A 16,909-nucleotide genomic window follows, 5' to 3' on the forward strand; every position below is an offset into this window, starting at 1 on the left:
CAAGGCATTGCTGAAATGGAGAGAGCTAAAGCAAGTAATAGTGAACATTTTTTACCTGGAGCTCTTGCAGGTGACTGCATCAAATTTATTTTCGACCGCCGAATGCTTTCTTTTCGCGACGGCCATTTCGTTTATTTTTTAACAAATTGCCGCTGTTAAATCCGCGGACTCAAATGTCTCGAATTTCTGGCGGTGTCAGCTATGATCTGACATATTCAGATGTGACCTATTTTAATACTCGTACCGATAAAAAAAATATAGATTTTTTAAATAAAATAACTCGCATAAGACTTCGTCTAACGCTCTTTAGGACACCTAGTCCGCGCCGGTCCGAGAAATACATAACAGACGAGTCGTCAGATCTGAAAAAAGGGGAAAAAAAGAACAGAATTGCCGGATTCTTGGAGTTTCGAACTGTAAAAGGACAGGAAACCGCAAAATTAATACCGATTTTTCTACTTTGTTTGCTTAACTTTAGAATGAGAAAGAAGTTCATGTGTGTTGTGTTTCCTAAGCGAAGGAATGGTCCGACTGTTCCGGCAAGGGTAAAAATAGGACAGGGTAAAGCGGCAACACAAACTTGACTTTTCAACAGGAATCTAGCGCTTCAGGATTGGTTTTCCGAGGAGAAAGCGGTATTCCTGGCAGACGGCTTTGCCAAGCTAAGCAAACTGATCAGTAAACGACGGCATTGGCGTGATCGACAAAGAGCTCTTGGGATACTTTTCAGACTTGGAGAGCTGATCACTGAAGAAATCGGCAACTTTTCTTCCAAAAACTGTTGCATTTTTGGTAATTCAAAGAATACGTCGAAAATTAAGTAAGCCGGCTTCGAAAAGATAGCACTAGATATGTTTCTTCTCGTAGTGGTAATCTGGAATCATAACAAACTCAGTGTATAAAGATTCAGTTTATCGATACACCGTGAAGTGAAAAGTTTATTACACTCTTTTCTCTCTCTCTTTTATTTTAGAAGAATATATTTTAAAGGGGTATCGAAGCTGAAATTTGCGAAATTTTAAGATTATCTTAAGATTAAAGTCGAGGCTAGGATTTTGCCAAAAAGAACATAATTTTGTGTTCAAAAATACAACAGAATTATGTTTTTAACTAAATCGTATCAAATTCTTCCTTTCTCTAACTAATAAATCGCAAAACTAGCCAAAAAGGAACAAAAACAGCCCTATCCGTATGTACGATGCTAATAATTGCAGGGCCGTAGCTAGTAACTGGCAAAACGAGGCACTTGCCCCAGTCATATTTTTCGTTTTTGTTGTTTAAAGTCACCAAAACACCCTAAACTCCCATGAAGAGAATGAAACCATGGACATTGCCTCAGTCACAACTCATATCTAGGACACTGCCTCAGTCATAATTTGTTTCTGGCTACGGCCCTGAATTAAGATTTCTGCAAGATGTTATGTACTCATATCAGGCTTTAATGCCCGCAGGCTGGCTCCAAGATCACTTCAACACCGTCCAGACACCAAATACATTCCAAAACAGAAATGTCATGCGCTATAATCTAAGAATATTCACAAGAATATTTCCAGCCTAAAATCGGTAGAAATATATGAATATTCAGCCTCGGCCGGAAAAAAAGCATTATAAAAGAGTGTAGTTGGGGCGCGGAATGAAGAAAACGCGGCAGAAATTGTAACGCGGCAAAACGAAAAGCGCCGAGTTACCGCCGAAAATTAAAAGGCCGGGGAACTTTGAGAATCTGAAATCAATGAACAACACTAGTGCAAAGTTCTCAAACGATGCGGCTCTTACCTGCATTTTGAAGCCAGGAATTACGTCTCAGTAGCCGTAATTTTTGATATGCCCACACACTACGAACAACCATAGTTTTCACATTGGCTGTCACATTTTTCTTGTAATTAGACAGCGTCAAGGTACGAGGTGAGCCTTCTTGCACGCTAGGCGGTCCACGGTAACTTTCTAGAAGCATATTTTGTGATGAGCAAGCGAGTAGATAAAACATCTTGAAGTGGAAGCACTGGATAAGCCGGATAACGCGCTACCTCTCGGAAGGCGCGTCTTAGAAAAACATTGGCCAACTTTTTCGAGTTTGACAGGAAATCTTTCCTAACCTTTGTCAGTTTAGCCCTTCTTGTTTACTCTTAGTTTCACTTTTTGGTGCCTGCTACCGTGGAAAGCTTTTATCTCGAGGTTACTTCACATTCTAAAGACAATTCTGCTCATCAGAAGAATTGACTCAAAATAGTCTACCGAGACATAGCCCCTTTTAAGATTACACTGACTTGCCAAGTTCCAGTCTTAAAAAATACTACTGAATACAAATAACATTCCTTACTTTTTAAAAAAATCAATTTTAAAAATTGTTATCGAGCTATAAATAATTATGTAATAAGTCTAATATTAACCAAGTTTGCTCGGGACTGCACAGGGTAGAATATCTGCCTTTGGACTTTACTGTACGGACCTCGCTGCCCGCGGTCCGCACTCTCATGCAAGAACCGTCTTGGGCCAATATTCTGGCATCACGGCCCTCGCGTCTGGTTTATAAGATATATATCTTAAGTACTTCGTTTGAGGCAACACAATTATGAATCATTAGTCATACACGTCGCTGATCTTGTCAAGGGAAATTTCCCTTCCGGGCAAATTTTCCTGTTCGACCGGAAAACCATGCCATTCATTCCAGTTTTGGAAAGGAAAAACCCCTTATGGCTGTTAATTATAAAATGAAAGAGTTTCGTGCCAATCGGTTGGAAAAATGCAATTCTCTTTTAAAATTTCACATTTCAATAAAAGAACAAGTTGTACTTAATTTTGTGAAGCTTTGCCGAAAAGCTCCCCAGGTAGTCTAGAGCTCGATTGCAGGGAATTCAAGGTTGAGCTAACTTGTTTCGATTATCTTCAGCCAGACATAACAATACCGCTTGTGTTTGTGTTTGTAATTTATAGCCTAATAAAGAGCAATATTCAGTTGCAGACCACATCAAGCAACCAGTACTGTACTGTCCTCTTGACATTCATCGTATATGGACACAGCAATGTTCAGCTGCATGGTGACTGCGATTCCCGTAATGCACCACTTCCCTTTCTCGTGGAGTTGAATGCTGCGAAGAAAGACGCCATCTTTGCCGTGTATCGAGACCTGCAGGCGATGGTCTGAATTTGTTGAAGCAATAAACGTATGATCGGTTGCCTGGTGAAATGTCATTGCAGCGCCTGTTTCAGGGCCAGTATTGCCCATCACTTGGAACTGGTGGACATGGCTTCCTTCAGCGTCGAACACGTGAACACAAGAATTTCCTTGTAGCACCATAACACTGCCATCATTAGTAGCTGTGATATCGACAGTATCTTTTAATATTCCCTGTCCAAAGCTGCGTACAAGTCGTCCATTAGGGCGGTACACTTCTACTTTACATTCAATGGAGATCGTCATGCATGTACTCGGGGTTTTGCTCAGATCTTCCTCCACCAAGACAAGTACTTGATTGTTGTTGTTTACTGTCAAAGAGCGGCCTCCTAGTCTCTCCTCCAGAGAAAAACAATTTCTATTCGTGTGTGTGTCGCTGAGCACATACACAGTATTAGCTGGCCTGGAGTCTACCAGAATGTACATTCTGTCATTCTGATCTGTCGCTACACTTCGAACTCTCACCACTGCAGCCTTGTCATCGTTGCCAAGAAGTGGGCAATGGGACAAGCACTTGCCCTTACTGTCATACACTTTTAATTCACAATTCATGTTGTCTGTTACAACAAGCTGTCCTCGAGTGTTTGCGGCGATACTTTGAGGACCCTTTAGCTCGTGGCCCTCCTCCTGACCAAATGACCTCAATGCACCAGATTGTTGCTTATGAAGTTTTCTCATCACCTTCACCACACGTACGTCACGCAAGGGATCAAGCTGCTCTCCTCCGAGTATGATACATGGCCAGTTCAAGACTGTTTTAAGATCGCCAACCATCTCGGCAATAACGTAGACGACGTGATTTATTTGGCAAACGGCAGAAATGATTTCCCTGCGTTCATCTCTGCTCAGCAAAAACTTGAAACTTTTCTTGAGTTCCACTTTAAGACTTTTCTGAACCAACGTCATAGCGTGAAGCTGTTCTAAGCACAGTTTACACGCGGTTAATGCACTAGCAGGGTTGTCCACTTTCTCGAGTAATGTCGCCATAATACGATACTGCATGGCTAACACTCGCTCCGCCGGCCGCAGTGCCGAGTTGCTGAAGGCCTCGGTTGCTTTCTTGCGGGCATCCTTGAATCTCTTTTTCGCATCATACAGTGCCTCTTTCTTCGATTCATCTGAATCAGTCAGCGTAAAGTTCTTCATTCCCTCAGCAAGACAAACCGTAGTTTGACCAGCTGTAGAAGAAAGAGAGCAGGCGTGTAACGTCTCCATTGATGCCTCATGTACCATACCGTGCTCGCTGTCGTTTACTTTTTCAAGCACTTTATACATCAGCGCGAGTCCTTCCTTGAAAAAGTTCATGCTTGCTCCAAGGTCCTTCCAAGCGATTGCATCTAACTTCAAATTCATAGCATTGATTTCCCGAATGATCCAGTCACGAAATTTTTCATCCGTCACATCGCCTTCCTTGAGTTTTTCCGCTAACCAGTCACGGCCCTCATCCATGAGCAAACCAATAGTGGCTTTAAACACACCTACCACTATTTCTCCAGCCATTTCTTCTCAGGAAGGATATTCGACCGAAATGGAAGTCATCGAAAAAGGGTTGAAATTTGAGCACAGCTACTTCCAAAAATAGGCCTGATTTAACTATCATTATCTAAAAATGTGCTTACTTCGCCAGTTCCCGCTTTCCCCCGACGGGCATTAAAAATAACTTATTATTCAATATTTCCTCAATCCACTCGTGCCAACTGAATAAATCACAAGGGGTCAATCTTAAGCATACAGGGTTTGTCACCTATGTTTAATCCGCACTGCATACTTACTGTCTTACTTGTTTTGTTGTTGGCATACTGTCTTTACCCTGAGCCTGCGGGGGATTACACTGACCAAGCCCGCGATCTCTACGTTACGCTGCTATTTGACACTTTCAAGAGCTGTTTTAGGTTTATGTTTAGTTTCCCCTGACTACTAGATATCACATGATGATGACGACAAGTTAATTGACAGTCCTGAAAACTGATGCCGGAGCCAGATTGTTTCTGAAAATAGCCATTATTTGTTGAAACTGCTTCCACTGTACCGGGGACAGTAGGTCGAAACCCGCACAAATGTTTAAAATTATGAGTACGCTTGTTGCGGCGAAAATGAGACCCTTGACTTGTGTTACGACTTTCTGCAATCGAAGCAGGTTATCGTCATTTGATGTTTGCACTCTCTTCTTCAGTTCTGAATCACAATCCTCTTCTTGTTATAGTTCTCAAACACATCCTTGGTGCAGCCGTCAAACACACTATTGCTGCCGGGCTCCTTGTGATCATTAAAGAGACTGAGAAACCCTGTTTGATAATGCGCACCGGCTTGGCCTTCTACAATTTGGCGAAATTGAGTTCCGGGAAAAATACTAAACTAAGATATTGCACATTACTTTATTTACCAGTTAAGTGAAATTAAGAAGCTAATTCATACATTAACATCCAAATGTTAGGTCAACCTATTCCTCTGAACATTCATTAAGTCAAGTGGAAAAGGTTCTCGTCTTTAACACCGCCATGATTATGAAATTTTCCCTAGTATAGCATGGCTATTTTCTCTGTATTAAACGGTAAATCTTTGTTCTCATAACAGATCATGGTATCTTTATATAACAACAGTTCTTGTTACAGATAGACGTTTTCCTAGTCCTACGAATCTGAGAGTGTCGATCAAATCACACACACAGGTTGTTTAGTCCAGTCACAGAAGTTCACCAGTGTGAATTTCGTATGAAGAGTTTCCATCCTTCGTGTTCAGTTTAACCAAGCTTCCTCGAGCTGGAACTTTGCTACCTTGGGCCCACTCAAATAACAAGCTATGGAGTATAAAAGGACAAAGGGAAATTCATACATGTAACGCTTTGTGTAATGAAATTTTCAGATGATTACAACTAATACCAAGGCAAGTTCTATTTCTTTTGAAGTCACCGTCATACACCGCGAGAGTTGTCTTGACGCGAGACTGAGGTCTCGACATCCCAAACAGTAATCGGCACGCCGCTATAAATGCCAAAAATAATAAAAAATCATTCACTTACGAGCAAGTCGAATCCCTTGCATTCTCGGTTTATAAGGCTTCATTGTAAGATTGGCAACGATTTTGGGGGTTTTGATCTCCCGGGGGGGGAACTCCCATATAAAAAGGATGGGGGTGCTCGTGGTACGTTTTAGGGGTTAAAATAGCAGTTTTGGTGCCTCTTACTGTGTTAATTAAGCCTCAAATGGTCTACAGCGGGAGCTTTTCCGGTACCTTTTAGGGTATTGAGCTGAAATATATGACCGGAGATAATGAGTTATGTAAGAATTCGTACCTCTTAGGAGGGAAAACATTTCAAGCCACGCCCACAAAACAGGATCTTTGTACCTCTTAGGGGTTCTTTTCAAAATTTCCGGCGAGGACCCCGTCCTTTTTCTATTGGAGTCCCCCCCTGGGTTTCGATACTGCTCACTGCATGTGCCTTGTCCACCCCACCCCCAAACCCGGCCAAGTTAAATGACTACAAATGTAGTTTTACTCACTTTGCAACATACTCCAGGGGTGTCCACTGAGTATGATCAGCATCACGCATACCTTTTCTGTTACCAGGTGTGTCCAACGTCATACTGTAGTTAACATGGAAAAGAAAAAAGACCTGAAGCTTCAGACCTCTCGTGCATTGAATGTTAATTAATAACCCAATATACATGTATTAAGGGAATATGATGTGAATGATTCTGACATTGTGGAACCTCCATAGCAAGTGCTCCCACAGTTTAGATTTGTGAAAATTGACATCACAGTAAAACATCCCCTTCGTCTTGCCATTACCCCAATTTCTGCCCAGCTAAAATGCCAAAACTCTAATAGGGGTACATCAAGCTCTTGTTGACTTTTGTACCTTCTTTTGTAGTATGCTAGCTACAAGTCCAGATTTATAAAATATATCCCTTTCTTCTCTTACACAGAAAAGACTGTTGGTGACCAACAATCTTGACAAATAAGCAAAGCACAAAATCACCAAATTATCAAGCGTGGTTATCTGAAGTGAATCAATGTAGTTAGACTTCAGTTGTCTTATCATTGACTGGATTACCACTCCAACTTACGGTAAAATGGCTAGAACTGATGCAGCAGCTGGAAGACCTCCATTCTCTGCTGCAAGTCCTTTAACTAACTGGTGAACTGCAGCCTTGGCCATACCATAACCCAACATTCCTGTCATTAACAAAACCATTGAAAATAAGACTATTGAAAAATCTGAAATTAAAATAATTTCAACCATAAATAGACAAAGTGAAAGTAAGCCTTGTGACTCTAGAGGCCAGTGTTTAACACTGCCCATGGTGATATGTTGATATCTCTACTTAACTTTAAAAATTGTTGATGCCTAAATGTTATTCTTTTTATGTTGTAGCACCAATTTGAAAGGAATGTAAATTTCTTTGTCTCTCTGTTTACTATTATGTAATTTTTCCTGATAATAAACACATCCACCAAGATTGCAAGAAGGCTACCTGCAGATCAGTCCACATGATTGTGTTAACTTTTCTCTGGAAATTGAAATAAAGTTTGTAAGCGTGCATTGTGACTGCAGCTCTGTGCAGTCAGTTTCACATTCCATAAGATAGCGAGTGCTTAGCCTCCTTGAACAAGTTATCTGAGTTAAAGCTTGTCACGCACTCCTCTCCAAACAGCTCCAGCATAGGAGGCTAAACCAGTAAGAATTGTTTTTAAACATTTATCACAACTTTTATTAAATATGACGTCTTCCTGATTGTTATCTCAAGTCCATGTGTTGTATTACCTGTGTCATACATGTACATGTATGTCTAGGGCAGATGCAACTCTTTGAGTTAAGTCCCACAGTCCAGCCACACCCACATAGCTTTTGAACCAGATTTGTACATAACATGACACCTTTGCTTGAACTACAATGGGTGACAAAAGTAGTTGAGACACTTTCAGAAAATGACGCTTTTGGGTATTGAAGTACCTATTCTATTTCATTTACATCTTTGCATCTAGCATTAATTCTCTGATACCCCCAGCCCCACGATTTAATGTTGTGTAGGCGCTGTTGTCTGTGCAGTCTAAGAAATAGAAAAATCAACATTGTTTGGGGTGTGGGGGGGGGGGGGGAGGGGGAGGGGGAGGGGGAGGGGGAGGGGGAGGGGGGATTGTTTCCAAGACGCTCGAAAATCAAATTTTACTGCCAAGTGTCTCAACACTTTTGTTGCCCATTGTAGCTACTGTCATTTATTTATCAATCGCTTGTCAATTAAAGTGCTTCAGCGAAAAAAAAAAAAAAAAAGAACAGATGTCAATCAGGGATTTTACATTAAAGCAGTATGCTCACCTGGTGTACCACCCAGGGAGGGCTGGGCACCTGTTAGACTCAACAAACCATTCCTAGAAGTATACAACAGAAGAGAGTGATGAAAGGCCTAAACAAATCAAATATCATTACCTGTTTATTACTACATGTAACCCTTGAGTGTTTGTTACATAAAGGTTATCATAATAGGCTACTTTTGATATATTAAAACAGTCTATTAAGTAATCACTCATGTAAGCTAACTCTGGTTTATCCTGGCTGGTTCCTGTAGTTCTGATTAGGACTACAGTTCTATTTACTGAGTCCTTCCACTGAATAAAGATGCACTGCCTAGAGTGGCCATTGTGTAGAGGTTCACAGATGGTCATGATTTATTGCTCAATATGGCAGCTAATAATACATACTCCTTCAAGTGTTTGGATGCAATACTGGCAGCAATAAGAGATGTCCACACACTCTGCTTAAACATCAAGTCAGCATTCTTAATAACAGCTGATCAAGGGAAAAAAACATTTAATACAATAAAATGCAATATGTGCATAGTACACATTTGATCGTAATAGGTATAGTACAATATATTATACCTAAAGTCATCAATGAAAGTTCAATCAAAATCAATTTTTGGCAAGTTATTATTACAATGAATGAGTTGCCAGTAATCGGATACCCGTGTTTGTGCAAAGAACTCTGGAATTGTCAAGGGGGCAAACATTGCAAGTCGCTAGAAGGAAATGTATGGCGAGAAGTTGTTTTGACGCCCCAAAACATGGTTTTGGGGAGTAATCAACGCTTTTTGCCATTGTTTTATCGCAAATCGATTTTGGAAATGTTGATACGTGGAAAATGTAAGTTGCCGTTTGAATAACCATGAAATAAGTGATAAAATTTACCGATAAAGTCCTTTTTGCTTGCGCGAGGTTTATTGTTAAATACATTGACGAGAATATTGAAAATTTCAATACACGCCTGATCTCGAGTGGCTACCCAGTGCAAATGGTAGAAAAGACCCTCCGAGAAGTTAAATATAAAGACAGAAAAGAAGCTCTAAAACAGAAATCGAAAATTGCAGAAGGAACCACTACCCTTTGTGTCAGGCAATTTCACTCAACCGTCAATACCAAACTTTGGAAAGCATAATCACGCACAAATGGCACTTTTAAATACAAATACTCAGAGACATATTCAAGGAGCCACCCTTGATCTGTTATAGAAAAGGAAAATCACTGAAATACATGCTTGTAAAAGCAAAACAAAGGCTTTGAGCAACACAGTAGCCACACAGCGTGAGTCGCACGGACTCATTTGTCATTAAATCAACCTTAAACAGTACAACGATCTCCACCAGGCTTATTTCCAGTATTATTTGCATGACTGAGCTTTCAAATAAGCCAAAAGTAACCTGTACACAACCTAAAAGGCTTTACTGGGTTATTTCCTCTCGATTTATACCTAATTAATGTCGTTGTTCCTAGTGAAAGTAAGTTAACCGTGGCGACTTGCGATTGAACCAGAGCTATTACTTAAATACAAACAACTCGTGATGGCGTTAATGGGGGAACACTGCCTTGTGTTTGGTTAGCCCATGCAACTTCCGGCAATAGCGTGACAAAACAACCTCACTTATCTCCCCAGCACTACGATGTGAATGACAGACAGCACATGCTGGATCGGACAAGAGTATCGGTTAGCAAGCGATGTTCAAAGGCGATGAAAACACAACAAGCTTGGGGGAAGTCGCTGCGCAGACTTAACCGCACCACACAGGAGTGACCCCTTGTTTATTATGCAGGAATACATGACCAACCTCGTCTCCAAAGGGAGGGAGGGAGGGAAAATTAAACGATAGATTTACAATAAGTAATAGCTACATTGCTTAGACGAACTCAGAATGGACTCTGAACAGTTTTCCGAGCTTTTATATGGAGACGTTCGTCTGCTTGTAAGCCAGTAGAAAAGGCTGTACTACCGAACAGCTTACCCTAACACGTGTAACATCTTAAACATGAATAGTGCTTTAATTCTTTGCACCAATGCTATGGTACGTTATAACGTTCAGAAGATAACAAAGCTACAATGTTTTAGGTTATTTATTGATTGATTGATTAAGCTTTGGCCTACTATTACACATAAAGAAAAAGAAAAAGAAGAGGGAGCAAAAAAAAAAAAAAAAAACAGACAGCAAAACAAAACAAAATGGCCAGGGGAACCGCTACAGCTTAGCCAATTACAGCAGCCCCCTTAGATATAATTAACAGACAAAATTATACAATATATATAAATCTAAATCTAGTATAGGGAGCTTAAAAGCAGCAATGCGGTGGGCACGTTAAGGTCTTAGTGGTATTGCACTTTGGGCAAATTGTCCGCCACGTCCTTATATCTTCTTGATCAAAAATATCTACAGCATTTGTATAATATTTTAGTAAGGAGCTCTTAAAAGCAAGGGGTGTTTGATTGTGTTCCTTAAGACTTTCAGGCAAAACGTTCCAGATTCTAGCACATCGGACAAAAAACGAGCGTTGATAGGAAAGAGTACGGCATTTCTTAGGTATATAAGTGACAGAGCTATTGCTAGAATATCTTGTTATTCTGACCGGTTGCCTAGCAACCGGTAGAGCATCACTATTTACATATATTAAATTATTTACAGCTTTGTAAAAGAAAACAATGTCCAAATACTCGTGCCAGAAGGATAGTGGAATTAAGTTGGTCATCAGAAGCCTGGTCTTGTATGGAACGTCACAGCGAAAAGGGAGCCTCAGGATGTACTTTGTCACGCGTCGCTGAACAGCTTCCACTTGCTTCAACAGGCCTACTGCCTGGGGAGACCATACTTGGGAGGCGTAGCCAAGTTGGCCACGGACGATAGACAGGAACAATGTTTGGCGTGTCCTCATAGATTGTATACTCTTCGACACCCGCCGGACAAAGCCAAGAAGCTTATTTGCTTTGGTGCATTGCTCATAGATTTGCTTGTCCCAGGAAAGGTCGCTCGAGACCCACACACCAAGATCCTTTTCAGATTCACAGGTTTCTAAGACAGCGCCATTGATTGAATACTGAAATGCCTTATTTCTTATAATAAGAAATAAGGCGTTATTAGCTACAATAACGCTTACAGTTTGTTGACCTTTGGAATATAGCTGCTCAATAGCTCTATAGAAAGTGATGCCACCATGAACGGCTCATTCAGAATGTACGTCAGTAAAATCTCATTTAATTTTGTAATATTTTCAGACCATTACGCGATGTAAATTTCACAATAAACCTCACACAAGCAACGGAGTTTATCGTTAGATTTTGTCACATATTTCCCAGTTATTCAAACAAAAACTTACATATTCCACATATTAACATTGCCCAAATCCACTCGCGTTAAAAATGACGGCGAAAAAGTGTTCATCTCTCTCAAAAATCATTTTCTTGTACCTTGAAACAACTTTTCGCCATACATTTCATTCTAGCGACTAGCAATGTTTGCCCCTTGATGATCCAAGAGTTCTTCGCGCAATCATGGGTATCCGATTACTGGCAACTCATTCATTATAAAATGAAATGTTATCAACCTGCCACAGTACAGGAATATCATCTATTGAGATTCATCTTGAAATTAAACTAAATGTTACTGATAATTAATTAAATGTTACTGATAACCAATGAAATCAACTCTCTAATCCTCAGTTGATAATAATGTTACCAGTAGAACATCGATTAATATTACTTCTAAAATTTCCTGTTAAATGCTTCAATGAGCCACTGATCCTTTGAAATAAATATAATTACACAACTCTCTCTCATTTTTTGTGTGCAATAGTCCATCTGACTAGCATGACTCATTAAGTTCGTTCATAGAAAACTTGGGCTTGTTGTTTAATAATTTACTATTGTTTACCTTTGCTTTTGGCACTTCCACCAGCCCATCCTCCGGCAACACATATTATTGCATCAAATTTGTTACCATCAAGAAGCTCCTCAACCTTAGGCTGGATCTGTGAAGGCACATTACGAGGGATGGATTAGAATAATCATGGTGCATGTTATTAATTGTTTGCTCAAACGTGGAAATTATCATTCTAGAGAGGTTCTTTTTTTTCCTTTCAAGTTGCAAAAAATACTTCTTATTGGCCAAGTGTGAGACACTTAAAGAATATTGCCCAACTACCTTCGGTACATAATGTACAGAAAGTACTTGGGCAATATTATGTATGCTTTTAGAAACATTTTACCATCCAAATTTTGCCAGTCAGGCCTGTATATACATGTACATAGCTCATGCATGCATTGTCTGTGGACATTATGGAAATATCCAGTCCTGACTAGTTTTTAACCAATTACATTACACATCATACTGCAGTTTCCATATTACCCTGTAAAACTTGCTTTCCAAAAAGATTGTACTTTGACAGGAAGAAGGGTATTAGGAAAGAAATGGGCTTCCTATCCCCCAACCCCTACCACACCATTTTCACTAAACACAAGCCTCATGTTATTGGGTCTGTGGATCAGAGATATATAACCTTGGTATGACGCTGATACTGAGAGTTACATTCACAAATTTGCTATTAGTTAATTAGAAGCCATTACACTGCAATATGAAATCACTGAGTGACCTAATATCCAAAGATTATGGCCAGATTTAGACAAATTTGGGCTTGATAAGTACCAGACTATAACATTTGCTGTACCAGTATTTCTGTAGCATATCAGGCTTGTTTGCATTCCGTGTCACCATGGATATTTTGGCTAGAGTCTGGTCAAAATATTAACCATGCCTTAATTGACAAAGCTGACTTGATATGCTGTGAGAAAACCAAAAAGGTGCATGATAAAATATCAAAACCAAAAAAATTACAATAGTCAAACACTTATTCAGAAAGAAATAGAGTGGCTTTCAATTGAGTGTCAAAAAACCAAAAGTAAGCTAATTACTTAACAATTGGACTGCTCGCCCAATCTCAAACCATAGTTAAAACAAAACCCAAGCCAAACTGATTACTTCCGTCACTCAATTGAAAACCATTCTAGGGCCATGTACAGTGTAATGTTTACTGCATGCTCTTTTCAACCCTTGGTTACCTCTTGATTCTGTTCAGTCCAGGAGTCTGTCTTGGTCACAACAACATTGGCATGTGCCTCTTCATTAGGAGACAAATCAATTGAAGCTACCCACTATGAAATATTCAAACACAACCATTAAGTCAACACTTAGTGATTACAATTAAAACAAACTTTTCCACTTTAAGCCAGTTGAAGGGCTGTATGCATATCCGCCTCATGTCAAAGTTTAGGTTATATTTTGATTTTTCCCTCTGAATTGCCAGAAAAAATCTCAAAACAAGTTTCTGCCCCACAACAAAGCAAAAAACTTTGTCTCACTTCAAGTTTTGAAAGCAATAATTTTATCCCCACCTCAAAAAACGGAAAAATGTTGATTTCAGGTCAACGCAAAAGCTCAAAGATGTTGATTTCACTTGAAAAACAATAACATCTTGGTCTCACCTCAAAGATGCTTTTTTCACTTAAGGAACAGGTAAATGTTGATTTCATGAGAATGCAAGACAGCAGAGATGCTCATTTCACTTAAAAAACAGTTAAATGCTGATTTCACATCAATACAAAAGCTCAAAGATGTTGATTTCACTTAAAAAAAAAACTTGTCTAGTATGTTGATTTCAGGTCAACGGCAACTTCAAACACGCTTGTTACACTTAAGGAACAGTTAAATGTTGATTTCACAAGAATGTGAGACAGCAGAGATGCTCATTTCACTGAAAAAAACAGTTAAATGTTGATTTCACATTAAAGCAGAAACTCAGAGATGATGATTTCACTTAAAAAACACTAATAGGTTGATTTCAGGTCAACGGGCCACCTCACAGACTCTTTTTTCACTTAAGATTTAACAGTTAGATGTTGATTTCACAGGAATGTGTGACAGCAGGGATTGTTAAGGAAGAGTGAAAGGAAGCTCTCCAGGTTAGGATGATTTGGTCCCCTGATCCCAGAAGTTCAAAACACCACAAATCATGTCAATTTGGAATAAAATTTCTGCTATAATTGATCACTACTTGTTGGCCGTTATCTGCGGGACTCCTTTTGTCAATAACTTCAAAGAATCCAGTTCCTCTTACTTATACTGCTGTTAACCAGGCCACAAAAGCCACGAAACGTCCATAGAGCGTGATTGTAACACTTGGCAAATGGGCCACAACTCATGAGAGGATTTTTTTTCTTGGGCAAGAACTGCTCTTGGACTTTGCTACCTGCTGGATCAATCTCACTTCAAACACCAATAATTCAATTTTACCTTCGTTCGAAAAAACATTTTGCTTCTTTAAAATGTGCTGATGACTTATGGGTTTATCAAGTCTTCATGATGCCTCTCAACCACCAGGCTTGCAAGCATGCAAGGTATTTTAAAAGAGCACTTAAGAGCATCATATCTCTTTTCTGTTTGATGGGATTTCCAATTCATGTGTTGTTTCACATCACAATAACCAATTTAATTACAACCCGGTTCCCAGGTTCTGACTTAATTTCCTATTTTCCTTCAACTTACAAGAGGACAGCTGTAAGATTCTGAGAGACTTGATTTTGACTTTGAACACTATAAACAGAAGCTTCATTTTATATGCTGTTAATTAATGCAATTTAACAAAGTCAAGGAGGCTAACTACAGTTTTGATGGATTATAATGGCCCAACCTATAACTCTTTTGAAAAATGTTCCAAGATGTTTTTCCTTTCTCTATTTATAATGGTAATAGGACTGAGTGGAGTCCAATTTGGTCTGTAATCATATGCAGGAGTCCGATTTGTTAATCATGAGTATGATTACAGACTGAATTGGACAACACGATGTCCTGTTACCAATTAATCAAAACTAGGACAAAGTTCAAGAAACGGACAAACCATCGATTGATCACTGAACGATTAAACGTGGTTATGAATGTTGAAAAACACAGCAGTTTACTCATCAAAGTGCACTACAACAGCGTGCACAAAATGACGCATACCGTCCAATTAATGCTCAAATTGGGCTGCTGATAGCCAATCACGTTCGAGAATTTTGTTATAGTTTTGATTAACTGTTTAATTAATAAGTCTTTCACTATTCTATGTGAAAGTTAAACAATGAACAATGAACAACCGAGTATCTAAGGAGACACAGGGTACTAGTACGTTAAATCATGTTTTTTTCGAAAATTATATACCCGCATGACCCCACCTCAAAATTTCAGAAATAAGAAATTGGCTCTGATTAAACATTCATGTAAAGTAAAATAAAAATCTGTGCTTCTGCAACAAATTTTGCATGCACAACATTGTACATGTTTTTACCATGTTACTTATGCTGTTTTATGCTCAATAACTATTGTTTGTAGCCTTAAGAGTACTATTTTAGTTGTTGAAGTTACTGTAGACCTTCAAGGGCCTGTTTTGTCCGAAATTATTTTTTTACACCAAATTCAAGACTTCTACTTTGTCTGAATTTTCAAAAAAAAAGTAATTATTTTAAAAACCAAAAACACGACCGAGTTACCCACAAAAACGTAAATCACTGGAACAATAGCGATATATGCATAGACGGTGCTATGCTTGTCGGGTAAAGAACAAGGCATACACGTGACCCTGTGGGGTCTGTGTGTCCACAGAATATTGAGATATTTGTGCAATATTTGAAACATGGATGAGCTATCAATGTGCCTTTCTTACAAACTGATAGCTTATCGATTATCTGATACACTAAGAAATATACGAGTTTTTCGATCGATGAAACTCAGTGAGCTCATTTTGCAATAACCCAGTACGCTTATGGAGCCTCACAGCAAGATTGATAAGAAAATGCATTATAAATGTTGGTTTCACATCATATCCGAAAGCTCTTACTTAATATAAGATTTATAATGTCATTTACGTTTATTGACGTCCTCGTGTCCAACAACAACAAAACTTTATCCAAAACGCTCTTGAGCGAATATGAGAAGCTGATCATTGATCTTGCTGTAAGCTCCAGAACCCTCACAACCACAAGCAGAAATTTGGCGCGCTTTTTCGAGCCCTTCCAAAATAATGATCATGGTGCATATCAAAAGTTATAAGGTTGTCCTTACCCAATCTTTGGATTTAAAATAGGACACACAGGTTGCTCCGAGAGCTCCTTTTCCGCCATAAACCAAAACTCTCGCTGCTGCCATTTTCAAATCCTTCCCACGTGAGGAAAACTGCAAAACCTTACCCATCCACCAGTAGTGGCAATATGTTACCCGCCAGGGTACCGTAGTGCACTTTCGCATAGTAATGGTATTTTGAAAATTTTTAGTGCATTATTGGATTCATTTTAAATGTTACTGTACGAACGTTAACTCATTTATTTCTAATATTAAACTTGCACTGAATTTAAAGACAAATACAATGCTTTACAGTTCGTACGAAATA

General features: G+C 39.2%; 2 protein-coding genes across 3 annotated transcripts; both read right to left on the reverse strand.

The window, feature by feature from the left end:
* Window positions 1-2,307: 2,307 nt before the first annotated feature.
* LOC149118088 (uncharacterized) lies at window positions 2,308-5,455 on the reverse strand. The gene has a single exon (XM_089289183.1). The coding sequence runs from the start codon at window positions 4,673-4,675 to the stop codon at window positions 2,969-2,971; it is 1,707 nt and encodes a 568-aa protein (XP_089145309.1). The 5' UTR covers window positions 4,676-5,455; the 3' UTR covers window positions 2,308-2,968.
* An 81-nt stretch (window positions 5,456-5,536) lies between these two features.
* Window positions 5,537-16,782, reverse strand: LOC110064827 (dihydropteridine reductase-like). 2 transcript variants are annotated; one of them, XM_089289186.1, is made up of 8 exons: window positions 16,585-16,782; window positions 13,548-13,640; window positions 12,364-12,460; window positions 8,876-8,963; window positions 8,493-8,545; window positions 7,243-7,351; window positions 6,676-6,759; window positions 5,537-5,972 (listed from the first exon to the last, which is right to left on the reverse strand). In XM_089289186.1, the coding sequence occupies exons 1-8, from the start codon at window positions 16,765-16,767 to the stop codon at window positions 5,858-5,860; spliced, it is 822 nt and encodes a 273-aa protein (XP_089145312.1). In that variant the 5' UTR covers window positions 16,768-16,782; the 3' UTR covers window positions 5,537-5,857. The 2 variants fall into 2 exon arrangements, with proteins under 2 accessions (XP_089145312.1, XP_089145318.1); XM_089289192.1 differs by lacking the exon at window positions 13,548-13,640.
* Between the last annotated feature and the right edge of the window lie 127 nt (window positions 16,783-16,909).

Source organism: Orbicella faveolata, unplaced genomic scaffold (assembly GCF_042242905.1).
Source record: "Orbicella faveolata isolate gen_17 unplaced genomic scaffold, um_ofav_v1 contig_1, whole genome shotgun sequence".
Lineage (NCBI taxonomy): Eukaryota > Metazoa > Cnidaria > Anthozoa > Scleractinia > Merulinidae > Orbicella > Orbicella faveolata.